At 40.9% G+C, this 13795-nt stretch overlaps 3 protein-coding genes across 4 annotated transcripts in view; all 3 read left to right on the top strand.

Moving 5' to 3' along the window:
- Nucleotides 1-2290, top strand: part of kirrel1a (kirre like nephrin family adhesion molecule 1a) — a 31017-nt gene extending 28727 nt beyond the window's left edge. The window contains exon 15 of the mRNA XM_040141018.1: nucleotides 972-2290. Within this exon, the coding sequence (XP_039996952.1) occupies nucleotides 972-1634 (663 nt within the window). The 3' untranslated portion in view covers nucleotides 1635-2290. The remainder of the gene's footprint in view (nucleotides 1-971) is intronic.
- A 1915-nt stretch (nucleotides 2291-4205) lies between these two features.
- On the top strand, nucleotides 4206-12833 carry ndufs2 (NADH:ubiquinone oxidoreductase core subunit S2). The gene is made up of 14 exons (XM_040141019.1): nucleotides 4206-4312; nucleotides 5799-5902; nucleotides 6185-6375; nucleotides 6830-6950; nucleotides 7446-7558; nucleotides 8952-9026; nucleotides 9377-9454; nucleotides 9583-9668; nucleotides 9938-10057; nucleotides 11022-11151; nucleotides 11492-11587; nucleotides 11902-11985; nucleotides 12406-12463; nucleotides 12611-12833. The coding sequence occupies exons 1-14, from the start codon at nucleotides 4206-4208 to the stop codon at nucleotides 12646-12648; spliced, it is 1401 nt and encodes a 466-aa protein (XP_039996953.1). The 3' UTR covers nucleotides 12649-12833.
- A 266-nt stretch (nucleotides 12834-13099) lies between these two features.
- fcer1g (Fc fragment of IgE, high affinity I, receptor for; gamma polypeptide) overlaps nucleotides 13100-13795 on the top strand; it is a 6730-nt gene continuing 6034 nt past the window's right edge. For both annotated transcript variants that reach the window (XR_005708561.1, XM_040141509.1), the window contains exon 1: nucleotides 13100-13287. Coding sequence is in view for 1 of the 2 variants with exons in the window: in XM_040141509.1 (XP_039997443.1) it covers nucleotides 13221-13287 (67 nt within the window). In the remaining variant the exon portion in view is untranslated. The remainder of the gene's footprint in view (nucleotides 13288-13795) is intronic.

Raw genomic sequence — 13795 nt, 5'->3', positions numbered from 1 at the left:
CTGTATACATACCAAGAAATGATTTTTAAGAGTGCTTGTGTTGGATCCAATTTCCAGAGGAAATGGAGCAGCTGCTCAAAGCCAGAAAAAAAACTAAAACAGATGTAGATGTTGGTGAGACAGCTCCTTGAACACGTCAGAAAGCAAAAAAATGACTATTACTTTTTTTTTCCCTTGGTAAGGTTTTTTTGGACAGTGCTCTTCCACGTTTTCAGCTTGATTGACGTGCACTTGCACAAATCTTGTATTATTTCCTGTTAGTACCAAACGGCACATTGATTTCTTGTGTACTAACTGCAAAAACAGTATACTATAGAAAATAGTGTATATTATACTGTATATGTAATATAAATTAGTATGGAGGATAGAATTAGGACACAGCAGAAGCTTTTTTCCTCATTATTGTTCTCCAGGAATATTTATTTAAAGATCCTTTCAGGTATTAGAGATACAGATCGCAGCCTGCTAACCTACACCATCACCTGACATAATTTCAGAGGCTGCTCTATGATGCCGGTCCTGGTGGATTAATCCCACAGTTTTGTGGGAAGTTGCGACTGCAATTGTAATCTGCTCACGCAGATCACAATTACTTCTCACATGCAGAGCCTGTTTCATCCGAATCTTGATCTGCATATATTTCTGAAAAGGGCTGAGACCCTGATCTCAAGCAGCTGAGTCACAGAAAAGGACCCAACTGCACACACAGCGCAATCTAAATGAATCCTGACCTAGATGCTGACCAGCTCGAGGCGGGCAGTTCACCCCGACCTCTGACCTTCTACAAGATTGAGAATTTCTCTGTGGGGATCAGAAGAGAGCACTACATTATTATGATAGAATCCTTTTGACCTTAAGAATCCATACATGGGTATATAAAAAATTATGTTGATCATAATTCTCTTTATACATTTTCTTAATGCCCACTCTCTCTTGTGTTTCTTGCTCTCTTTCTCCGTCTCTATCTTCAGGATCCCACCAATGGCTACTACAACGTGCGAGCCTCCACCCACGATGAAGGCCGCCCTGCCTCCCGCTCCACCATGCACTACTCTGACTACCGCTCCCCTGCAGGAACACCAGGGGGAGCTGCGTCCATTAGCAGCAGCGCTGGTGGCTCGGGAGCCACGGCCAGTGGAGGAGCCCCCGGCCCCCCTGGACCCCTTACCTCCCCTGGCCGCCCCCAGGCCTGCTATGACCCCCGACCCCCATCCAGACTGTCCCACATCAGCTACGCCCAGTTCAACACCTTCACCCGTGGGGGCCAGAGCCAGCAGCCCTCTGCCAACCCCGCCCCCGCAGCCAGCGACTTCCCGGGGGACTGCAGCCTCCTGGACTCCACTTCTCCGCTGGCCTACGACAATTATGGATACCCCTCGCATTACACGACCTACCGATTGGGTTTCGCCCCATCCAGCTTGGCCCCGCTGGAGGCCGGCCCATCCTATGAAATGTATGGGGTGGGATCCGGGGTGGGGGGCCCAGGGGTTGGGGTCGGTCCCGGGGGCCCAGCTCCCTCGGGATCAGAGACTGGACTGGGGAAGTACGGCAGCTCCACTCGCTTCTCCTACACCTCGCAACACTCTGACTACTCCCACAGCCGACACACACAGAGGATGCAGACTCACGTGTGAGACAGAGACGCATAACCACCTCACAGTCTTATAAATAGCGTCACACCTAAAAACACACAATCACAGATTTACAGGCACGCATTTTCGCACACTAACACACCCTACTGAACACAAACACGACTACAGACCACAGAAAAGCATCACACACACCCATGCACAGAGTCAGAAGACCATGCCCTTGAGACAGGGAGGGTATGAGAAAACACAGAAGCAACAGAGAGAGAAAAGGAGACGAGGGGGAAAGAAGGAGTTTTAGTGAGACAGGGAAGGGAAATTCCACATGATTTTGAATTCCCTCACTCCCAATGTGTTTGTATATTTGAGCTCTTAAAGAGCGGACGGCGCAAGTCACAATCAAGACTGGGAGAGAGAGAAAGAATCAGAGAGAGAAGGAGTGATCACAGATCTTTGGAGCCCATAGCCTTTGCTATGAACTGACTTTGTAAATGATGAGAGAGAACGTCTTAAGGCAAACTGACTGTCAAATATGGTACACTCTGATCGGAAAACAAACCTCAACCAGTGGAAGTCATTTCTGGCCGCCATTTTTCAAATTTTGTTGCTGGTTGTCTTATTCAACGATCATAGAGCACATATATATATATATATAATATCCCAGAATGCCCTTTTGTACAGTGGTACATGCCATCATGTCTGCTAGGCAGCGTGGGGGGAGTGTGTTGGGGCCGGGGTGGGGGTGGGGTTGGGTAAGATTTCTCATCATTTTGCACTGCATCTACAGTATTCGTGCTTGGACGTCCCTTATCTATATCTGTGTAATGTCTTCTTCTTTTTATTTGCACACCAGACTAGAGCTTTGTATTCTATTTTTTAACATTACAGAATTATTTTTGTCAATGTAAAACATGTAATGTGTATGTATGGACCAAAAGTTTGAACGTAAGCGCACATAGCTTGGGCGTGAAATCCACTGAGACAGAGTGAAGAGTTGTGCGAACAACAGAGCCCGAAATCAGGATGTATTTCACATCGGAAGGGTATATCAGAGTAATGAAAGAAACCTAGTGCCAAGTGTTCATGTTGTTCTTCACCTTAGACCATGTATATGCAGTAGAAGCTCCTTCTAATGGCGACTGTTGCTTTACAAGCCAGGCTTGGTCATTCTCAGACATTTTTGTAGGCTGGAGCCTTTTTCTCTGAGCTCTTAACTACAAGCCTGGTGCGGACAGAGAGAAAAACCCAGATGTTGGATTTAGAACTGAGTGGCCTTATAGGGGAACGTGTCATACATTTCCGTTTTGAATCAGTCCTAATCGTCTGTCTGCCAAAACGGCCAGAGGAGAATGTGTATGGAGAGGTTCAATGAAGGCTTGTCCACAAAATTGACATGTTTTAGTGTATGACTGCAAGTGTATGTGTGTGTGCGTGTGTGTGTGTGTGTGTGTGCGATTGTGAGTGTGAGAGAGAGAGAGATCAAGAGGGAGTGCGTGGGCATTGGCGCGCACATCGATTTGTACAGTGTGTTTGTATTGATGTGTGAATGATTGCGTTTGTATGGGAAGGACACTGTAAACACGCGGTGCCCGACTCGAGTGTGCGCGCGAATATTGTATACATGTCAGTGTGTATACAGTATGTGTGTGTCTGTGTGTGTGTGTGTGTGTGTGTGTGTGTGTGTGTGTGTGTGTGTGTGTGTGTGTGTGTGTGTGCATGTCTGTGTCCCAAGTGTGCAGATGTGTGTTTCAGTATATGTCCATATCATTTCTCTCACAATCCTGTTACAGTACTTTTATACCTCTGGTAGGACTGTATCCTGTATTATTGTGTCTTTGAATTTAGAAAAATCCAATGTTTATCTTATTGTACTGTTCTTCGTAGCAGAGACAACTGTTCAAAAGATGTACAACGAACGTTAAACTCTCATTTTTTAATTTCATTATCTTCAATATTTTTTAAAAATGGTATGTAATTATTTTTCCACAGTATTACATAAATAAAAGCACTGTTTTTTATAAAATGCAGAGTTTGTCATCTTTAAGCAGATGGGTATTTTTAACATGCACCTGCTGGTATTGGAGCCCAAATCCAGACTGAATTTAAGTTTTAAACCTGTATTATATTCTTACACACAACACTATAGAGTTTATTCAAAGAATATTATTTTTAAATATACCTTTAATATCATAAATTCTGAATGTTTGTTCATGACAAATTCACAGCATAGGATACAAATATAAAACTTTAAAAATTATGTCAGGTATATGAGTGCAGGGACTTTTTTTTTTTAACTGAAAATAATGAAATACATAATATAGATAATATCGACGCTTTTTTCTTGGCAATTTTTTGCTATGTTACTAACCTCTAGAAGTTACATATAGGCCTGACAATTGTCCTACAGTCATCATACATGTTTATATATATAATTTGTAATATACTTGAAACACGTATTTAAAAAAACTACACTGCCCATAAACAAGTACCTTCTGATTTGGGATATATCTTGCCGATAGGTGGCAGACACAAACCTTACGCAACTGATGCGCCTCTGCAACAAACAAAAGAAGAAACTCCTCTACGTCATCTGCCAGAGGTTGTCTGACAGCCAAGATGGCAGCCACAATGCTGAGGTCGCTTACCAAACTAGGACGTCCTTCAACAAAATTAATATTAAACAATAGTTTGCTGAGTCCGGGCTGTACCGTTCTGCAAAACAGGTAAGGTAACAAAAAGACAAAACGTGACGCATCGTGTGACCGCAGTACTGCCTGCCGTCTTAGCTTGAGCTCCAACAAAAATACGTACCCCGAAAGGCTAATGTTAGCATAATGCTAAATAAGCCGACGTTGTGTCTTGAGAATAGAGTCGTCTGCTACTTTTTGTACTTTCGTTCTGAATGGAAAACGTCTGTATGAGAGAAGCACGTAACTGTAATAGGTATTTCATCCTCAACAGCTCGCGTACGTTGCAGGATGTGTCGGCTCTCCTGCTGTCTAGTCGTTACCTAAGCTGCAACTGTTAGCTGTCTGATTAGCCGGCGTGTGTCAGTGTTTACCACACAGACTATACGCTTTTTTGTGCGGTCTTTATCAGACTGATTAACGAAACTGATTACTTTCTGGTAAAGAGGCCGTAAATGACATCGCAATTTAGTTGACCAATGTGGAAGAGTAAACAGTGTCGGCGACCATACTAGCCAACCCCAAGACCTTTAACGTAAACGACTTACTAGGAAAGAAAGCACGTACCTTAATAATGTCCAGTCATTAAAATCAGCTCAGAGGTCTCTGAAATGATGTGTGGTCCTTTCCGTGCAGCACCACAGTCAAGGTGACTTGAACATATAGGCTTGTTATTGACGTATTCTGACACGGTGGGTCTACACTTAATGTGTGAATCCCATTTTATGTAGCCACGTATTGCAGTGTTACAACACTTAACATTAATAAACGTATTTGTCATACTAGTGTGTAAAAACTGACCGATATATAGATCGGCCGATTTTATTGGCCTGTATTGGCTTATTACAGATATATATACATACATATATATATATATATATCAGTATTGGCCTATATGTATATTTTGCAGGGTGAAAACCCTGAAAAATAAGTTGAGAAACAGGGGGACAATGTCCCCATCCATTGGACACAAGGGGTTCACTGAATGGTTTGAATAAGTATGAAAATGATGTGAATCATATGCTGTGGCCTTCACAGTCACCAGATCTCAACCCAGTTGAGCACCAATTGGAGATTTTTGGACCGAGGAGTTAGACAGCACTCCCCCCCCCCCCATCATCAAAACACCAAGTGAGGGAATATCTTTTGGAAGAATGGTGTCCATCCCTCCAGTAGAGTTCGAGAGACTTGTAGAATCAATGCCAAGGCACACTGAAGCTGTTCTGGTGGTACGTGGTGGCCCAGCACCTTACTAAGACACTTTATGTTAATTTCTCCTTTTAATTTGTTAGCCATCTGTATATCTTCTCTGTGTGTTTCTGTAATAACCCAGATCTGAGAATCAGTTGCCAGGTTAGCAGGCACAGTGTAGCCCAGATCATCACTGGTTCCAAATAACAACCTCAACAAAATGAGACATTGCTTTAATATGCAACGTGCTGGCAGTCAGCATTGGCTCAAAACTGACAGTCCCCAGCAAAGTCTCACCTTATGTTATGAATATTTTCAATGCTTTTCACAGGCAGAAGCAATGGCAGCCAGATGTGGAGTGGACAGAGCAGTTTGCTGGGGCAGTCATGTACCCGACTGCCATTAATGAAAAATGGACCCCACCCCCATGGAATGGTACTACCATCCACACACACAGTCGTACTTTTCAGGCCACTAGTTAAAGGTTTCCTAATCTCCATTAAATATTCATTTTTAATATGTTATTTATTTAAATCAAGAGGGAAATGTAACATGTTGCATGGCCAAGAGTGTGTGTCACAGTTCTAAAAGGTTTTTTTTTCCTATGACATGGACACAGCTCAGTTGGACAGAAAAATCAAATCCTGAAACAATACACAGTTTACTCTAAAAGATATAATTTTCCTTATCTTCACCTATGTTGTTTTCTTCTTTCAGACAAGGATCCTCCTGCAGAGAAGGATGTGTCCAACCTGACCATCAACTTTGGCCCACAGCATCCCGCAGCTCACGGCGTGCTGCGTCTAGTGTTGGAACTCAGTGGAGAGTCCGTCAAGAAATGTGACCCGCACATTGGCCTGCTTCACCGCGGCACAGAGAAGCTCATTGAGTACAAGACCTACCTGCAGGTACTGAACAATTTACAACCTCTGTAAATATTGTGTTTCTGTATTCTGTAACTCATATCTGTTTGATCATCGTTAAATTAGTTTATATGTATGCATGCAAAGGAGGGTGTGAAATCAGGTTTTCGACAGAGTTAAGAAACAGTACAGTGGTGGTGTATTCAAACAACACAACAGTAAACTGCAACTCAGCTTTATCCAGAATGCCTTCTGATATTGTTTTTAATTGTATACTGTGGACAATGAATACTATATCAGTTAGATTTGACCTGTGTAAAAACTAGATGGTGCAAGAGCAAGGCAGAACACCTCAACCCCTCAATTGAAAATAACAAAATTAAACTTGTCAACAGAAGTGATTCAGGATAATTTAAAAATAATCATGTGTCATGTGTTGCTTAATTCCTGGAAGTCCCTTATCCCGTTCACTTCAGTTCCTCTTCTTTGTCTGGCACAGGCTCTGCCCTACTTTGACCGTCTGGACTATGTTTCCATGATGTGTAATGAGGAGGCCTATTCTCTGGCTGTGGAGAAGCTGCTCAACATCCAAGCTCCACCCCGTGCACAGTGGATTAGAGGTACAGACTAAAAATGGTCTGAGTGTATGTAGATTCTGCAGAAGCTTAAGATGTTAAATCAAATGATTTAAGGCCCTAAATTGTCTTAAGTATATTGTAGAGGTCTTTTCTCATTTCATTTTATTTTGATGTACAAATCCAATCTTCGCAATTAATTATTTGGTCTATAGAATATCAAAAAGTAGCAAACGATGCCCCTTTAAATTTTCCAGGATGCAAGTTGACATATTTAATTGCTTTTTTGTCTAACAGTCAGTCCAGAACCCAAAAGTAACGAGTTTACCACATAGAAAACAAAGAAAAACAGTCAATCTTTACATTTGTGAAGTCAGAGTCTGTGAATTGTTATCCCTTCTGCTTGAAAAATGACTTAAAATAATTTATCAATTATTTAAAAAAAATGTTGCCCATTAACTTTTGGCCATTAGACTAATGGAGTGATTGACCCTCATTACAGCTCTAAATGGCTGGATGTGTTCTGTGCTGTGTTCGTAGTGCTGTACGGAGAGATGACTCGCATCCTGAACCACATTATGGCCATCACCACACACGCCCTCGACATCGGAGCAATGACCCCCTTCTTCTGGATGTTCGAGGAGAGAGAGAAGGTCAGGACCGCTGCTGCTCAAACCTTTTTTTTCAAGCAATTTAGCACAAAATCAGTCTGTTCTATATTGTTTTTAAAACTTTGTTTATCTGGGGATGGTGCTGTTTTCAGACCTGCCTGTTCTAACAGTTCCACAGCAACAGGTTATGTTTGCTGTATACTCCCCCAACAAAAATAGTATGTTCAATCCAGTATGTCCCACATGATCTCAGACAGCTGTTAAATACTATGACGTGAGCTAATGCCTCTGTGACTCCAGAGGTGTACACTATAAGAGTGTCCACACGATATCAAACAGCATTTGAGTCATACATGATCATAAAGTTCCTAAAAATAAGCGATAATCAATTTACAGAAAAGAATGCAACTCCATGGAAGTAAACGGTAAAAATTTTGTGACCCAAAAACCTTTGGTAACTAGTTGCAGACAGTAAAATGAGTGTAAATCTGTTGTCTGTTTGGTTTCACCTGAGCAGTGACATGAGAACTAGCAATGTAGAAATTCATCTGAAGGGAGAATCGGTGCTACTTATTGATAGGGAAAGCTATGCATCATACCTTTGAGAACTTGGCATACAATTTAACAGTTGTCTACTTTAGCTTTTGAGGTTTTTGTCATTCACTAAAACTGCAACCTTTTGTGCTCCATTCGTGTTGTCTAAGACATCACTGTTATTATGTTCAGAGATTCTGTCCCATAGTTCCTAACATGCTTGTTAGGGGATCACCTGTGAACCCTCATACCAGCGTAGGGTGTATAGTGACTGGGTTAACCTATGTATTAGCATGTTAATACTATATGTTTCTTATCATATTCCTATTATACCAACCAATTCAATGCTATTCATTGCATACCTAAATTGCAAACACATTAGGTTGTTTTGATTCCAGTAGAATCTGAAAGAACAGCCCACAGTGAAATATTCTCAGTGGGAGTCCCATTCTGACTCTTCGCAGTAGACACTGGTTCATACAAATCTTACTTTAACAGCATGGTTCCATAAGTGTCTGCTCTACATATGTATTGCAAAATAGCAGTTTGAGTTTTGTCACTAATTTTAAGGCAGCAAATAAACTATTGTATTATTATTATTATTATTAATTACTATTATTAAACTATTATTGTGAAATATTCAGTTGAAAATATTTTCTTTTAGAGTTCTGCGGAGCATGTTCTGCCTCAAGCCTTTTTTCCTGACACAGTTACTGTGATATCTAGTTCAGGTCAGAACAACTTGCGGATTTAGATTGCCCTTAGACAAAAGGCCTTATCAGTTACCCTGTAATGTTAAGTTATAGACTGAGAAACTTAATTAAATTATTCAGTCCCAAATGATTATTTTAGCAGTTGTTGTCTGAATTCTTCTAACTGTCCGACCCTTGTTTCCTCTCAGATGTTTGAGTTTTATGAGCGAGTGTCTGGAGCCAGAATGCACGCTGCATATGTCAGACCTGGTGGTGTTCATCAGGTAGGAAAATTCGTTGAATGATTCTCTGCTCATGTATTGTCTGATGTCTGTATTCACTGTCAGACCAGATCATGTGGCTAGGTCTTCTCTGGTCAGCGTTCAGTGATTAGAGGTTTTGTTGCTGCAACAGCTTCAAAGAGCAAAAATAAAATAAGACAAATAAAATACACTGTTCTGCAACTGAACAAAAATCAAAGCCATTGAATACATTTTTTAAACTTTTTGTTGTCAGTAAATGTGGAATTACAAAAACATATCAAGTATATGACATATTCAGATCACTTCCTAAGTCATATTATGATAAAAGTAGCATCATCCATAAAGTGCTAATGGTGTTAAATGTGTTCCAGGATTTGCCCCTGGGCCTGATGGACGACATCTATGAGTGGTGCAAGAATTTCTCCATTAGAATCGATGAAGTAGAAGAGGTTAGTGACTACAATTTGTATCATTTTCTTCATCTTTCCACAAGCTCCCAACATGATAAAGCATGATAAGGAATGGTCTGACAATCCAAGTATTAAATGTTAAAATCTGGTGGTTTTCTTCTATGCAGATGTTGACCAACAACCGTATCTGGAAGAATCGTACTGTGGACATTGGGGTAGTTAGTGCTGAGGAGGCCCTCAACTATGGCTTCAGGTAACCCGCTAATGATGTAAAAAGACTAATTTTCCTTTCCTTCAATTGACTTTTTATGAAATTCAAAAATATATTTTGGCTACACTATCTATAGAGAGTCTTAGGGTAACTGAAATGTTAAAAAGTTGTGCTTCATAAAAATTTGAGTAAAATTCAGAAAGCTGCTCAGGTAAAATAAAATAAAAAATTTAAAAAAAAAAGCTTCGTTGATCAGCAGAAATTTCTATAAACCCTGATATGTATCACCTCCCTCCTTGTCCCTCTACCAGTGGGGTAATGCTGCGAGGGTCGGGCATCAAGTGGGACCTGAGGAAGTCTCAGCCATACGACAAGTATGATGAGGTGGAGTTTGATGTCCCTATTGGAAGCAATGGAGACTGCTATGACAGGTATGGACATTAGCAAATGGCTGCAGTCATTGTTCTCTTTTCATTTTTTTTTCCCCCTTTTTGTTTCTCAATTCAGTTTCTTAAGTGTTAGTCCATGTTGCAAGTTTTCACTGACTGAAACGGGTATTTTGTTTGTTGCTTTAAAATTTGGGTTGGATATTTTCATGCTGCACAACAGAAATGCCAGAGTGAGGGAACTGGTTTTCTAAAATACAACTCAAATACAACTAAGAGTTTCAAATTTATTTTGCAAATGGATAGATGCAGACCTTGGCTGATTGAAGACAGTTTAATATGATAAACACACACATTTTGGCATGAAACAGATGATTTAGATACTGTTGTAAAGTTAAAATCATCATTGTATCACTATAATTTATTATGTAGAAAACACATTTATTAGACCTTAAACATTCTTTTGGAAAATAAGTTATTTTTCAGACAGTTGAATTGCAGTGGTATGTTGCCTCTATTTTATGAAACCACATCAAACCAAGCTGATATAAAATTCTACAGCAAGTATACAACATCAAGCAGACGTTAAACATGCAGTCGAGAAATGGGTCTGTTAGAAGGCTTTTATTACATTACTGGCCAACCATGTGTAAATAAATCGTTAATTATATGCTGACACAGCAGTTAGTGTGAGTGTAATGCAGCTGGTTCACAATTTCCATTGAGGCAGCACATACAGCGTTTCTTATCCCACAGGCTGAAAAATGAATATAAGTGAGCTATCAATGTAGAAGACAACACAGTAATCGAGTGTTTTATCCAGAGAAAAAGACTCATTATCTGTTCACATCATCAAGTCATTACCGCTGACCTTTTAAGAATGACTAATCGCAACTTAGTGTTATCAGTGTCTGTAAAGTAGCTGTTTTTTCTCGTGTGTGTGTGTGTGTGTGTGTGTGTGTGTGTGTGTGTGTGTGTGTGTGTGTGTGTGTGTGTGTGTGTGGTCCAGGTATCTGTGCAGAGTGGAGGAGATGAGGCAGTCCCTTTGGATCATGCACCAGGCACTTAACAAGATGCCAGAAGGAGAGATTAAGGTGGATGACGCCAAGGTGGCCCCACCCAAGAGGTCTGAGATGAAGGTGGGCTTTAGCTTCACGCTGTGAGATGGTATTTTAACACCTATAGGCTACTTAATCTTGGAAATGTTGAACCTTTTCCCTTTCTGGGTTTTCCCTTGCGCTTCGGCACTTCTCTGTGTTAATTAAATTTCAGTGCTGTCACTAATTTGTCTTCACACTTAAATCTGCTGCCCTGAAGGCAGGAGATCACCGCTAGTTCACCTCAGTGTTAAGGTTTTCAGTGTTGACATTTTACATATCTGTCAACATACAGAGTCAACTTCCCTAAACTTTGGTGTGCATCATTATCATAACAGCTGCAGGGAAGCACGTAATGTTTGTTGTGTGCTCCTTGTCATAGATGTCCATGGAGTCTCTGATCCACCACTTTAAACTGTACACAGAGGGCTACCAGGTCCCCCCAGGGGCCACATACACAGCTGTGGAGGCACCAAAGGTGAGACTACTCTTAATGTGTATAATATTTGGACAAGCTGTACAGTTCTGTGTAAAACTGCGTTTTTGCTATTTTCCTCTGACTAGCCCCATTAGGAAAATAACCTGTAGACGCTCTAATAGACTCCCCACAGATCAAGTTCACCTTTTTAACACAACAAACAATATCCGACTTTTTTAAGTGTCTGACTCTGTGAGGTTTTTTTTTTTTTTGAGTCTTAATTAATTGGGAAGCCTTTGTGGGCCTCCAGGGATTTGTTGTGATGTAATATGCTTTCTAGAGTGCAATTCTGTGTGTGTGTGTGTCGCTTGCAGGGAGAGTTTGGTGTTTATTTGGTATCAGACGGCTCCAGCAGACCCTATCGTTGCAAGATCAAAGCTCCTGGATTCGCTCACTTGGTGCGCATTTAAAGACTTCACAAGACACAGTGAAATATTAAACATACCGGGTATCAAATATTCAGCATGTTTAACATCTCGTCCTTAAGGCTACTTTTAGTTCATTAGGTGAATTTTATAAAGTACTATAGAACCATTTTAAAAGCCCACAGAAACCTCTTTCCTCCCTCCTTCCTGCCAATCTCTTACCTCATGGGTACATGAACTGCTGTTTAATGTTGTTGTTTGAATTTTGGTCTTCAAGGCTAAAAATTGTCTTTAAACTTATATAAACAACCTATTAGAGTAGTCAGTCCATTAACTTCAGGCTATAATGTCATGAATAATGAATATTCACTTTTTTATGAGCTCATCTGCCCTGAAAAGTGGTAGCTGGTCTTCAGTTATACTGAATGTTAAAACATGTTTTCTTCTTTCTAGGCTGGTCTGGATAAAATGGCCAAAGGACACATGTTGGCTGATGTGGTGGCCATTATCGGTAAGAAAGTGATTATTGTTTAACTGTAACTCCTAAAATTTAAAACTGCAAATCAAAGTACAAGGATCAAGCTTCAGAAGGAGAAAGAGCTATGCTATGTGTGTCCATGAGGCTGCATCTTAATGTCTTTTCGGCTTCTTCTTTCAGGTACACAGGACATAGTGTTTGGTGAAGTTGACCGTTAACGTGATGCTGGTAATGCGTTAGATATCTGAAGAGAAATCTTTCTCCCCTTCACACATCTGCTAGTCAAGTTCTCTTCCTGTTCGCTATTCGCTGTACTGAGACTTTTGAGAGATGACTCTGCTTATAATCACTGATGTACAATGCCCAAATAAACGTAATAAATATTTTATGACCAAACCTTCAAGTAATGAGTTGAGTTTTTTTCACTGTGAAATTGGGAAAAGCTGATGGAGAAATTTATACCATCACAAACACTGCTCTTTTTCAAATGCTCCATTTCCTTAAGTTGTCTGAAAACATGAACAAAAATCAAGTATAAACATCACAGCAGAGACCAAAGCTTCGATGGTATGTCCTTCCTCTGGTATGGTGTTAAAGAGGGAGTGGTCTGATGAGATCTGAGACAAATGGACTTAAAGCTCAGACCACAACTTCCCCTCTTGGCAGTGGGGTATGCGACACTCGAGTCCTCACCAGAACACAGTTAAAGAAAAAAAGCGCCCATAAGTAGCTCGGTTTGCTGTTGCTGTTTGCTGAAGACCCCAGTTGTCGGTGTCGAGCCAGTGTTAACATGGGCGTGTGGGGCAGGAGCCCAGTGCTTGTGGCAATTCCTCTGTGGATGTGTTTCGGGAAAGCTGGTGAGTTTTCACAAATTTGGTTGTAACGTGACATTTTTATACTGCTGCTGAATAAAACAGAAGCTGTGCTGTTGAGTCATATGGTTAACTGTGGTGAAGAGATAAGGGGGGGGGGGGGTTGGTATGATGATCTGTTTGGAACATATACGGCCAAAACAGTGTTGTTAAAACCACAACTTGATGTTGGCAGATGGGGACATATTTATTTAGAACTGTGAGTTTTTGTGACATTTGGCCTCCCTGTATTTCTCTCTGTGTAGGCAGAAGAAATGTAGTCCCTGCATTACAGTCCCTGTAAATAGAAAAGGTACTTGTGGCAATGGCCCCTGACGCCGGTGTGCACGGCCACTTTTTCAACGCGCAGTTACTGACAGTTCTCTCACAAACCTTGCCTTGGACAAATTAAGGGCAATTTGGACAGTTTACTAGACTAGTATCAGGTTCCTAATCATTTCAGCTGCCTTCAAAGTTGGTTTATAGTGGCTTTGCTGGTTTATATTTCGCTACA

Source organism: Xiphias gladius, chromosome 12 (genome assembly GCF_016859285.1).
Source record: "Xiphias gladius isolate SHS-SW01 ecotype Sanya breed wild chromosome 12, ASM1685928v1, whole genome shotgun sequence".
Taxonomy (NCBI): Eukaryota; Metazoa; Chordata; class Actinopteri; order Istiophoriformes; family Xiphiidae; genus Xiphias; species Xiphias gladius.
The sequence above is the reverse complement of the archived record's forward strand: the minus strand, read 5'-3'. Positions and strand labels throughout refer to the sequence as shown.

Bases quoted from the DNA above. Each gene is read 5' to 3' on its own strand.
- ndufs2 (XM_040141019.1), top strand. From the start codon at position 4,206: ATGGCAGCCACAATGCTGAGGTCGCTTACCAAACTAGGACGTCCTTCA. The intron at 6,951-7,445 runs GTACAGACTAAA...CTGTGTTCGTAG, and splicing joins CCGTGCACAGTGGATTAGAG to TGCTGTACGGAGAGATGACT. The intron at 10,058-11,021 runs GTATGGACATTA...TGTGTGGTCCAG, and splicing joins AATGGAGACTGCTATGACAG to GTATCTGTGCAGAGTGGAGG.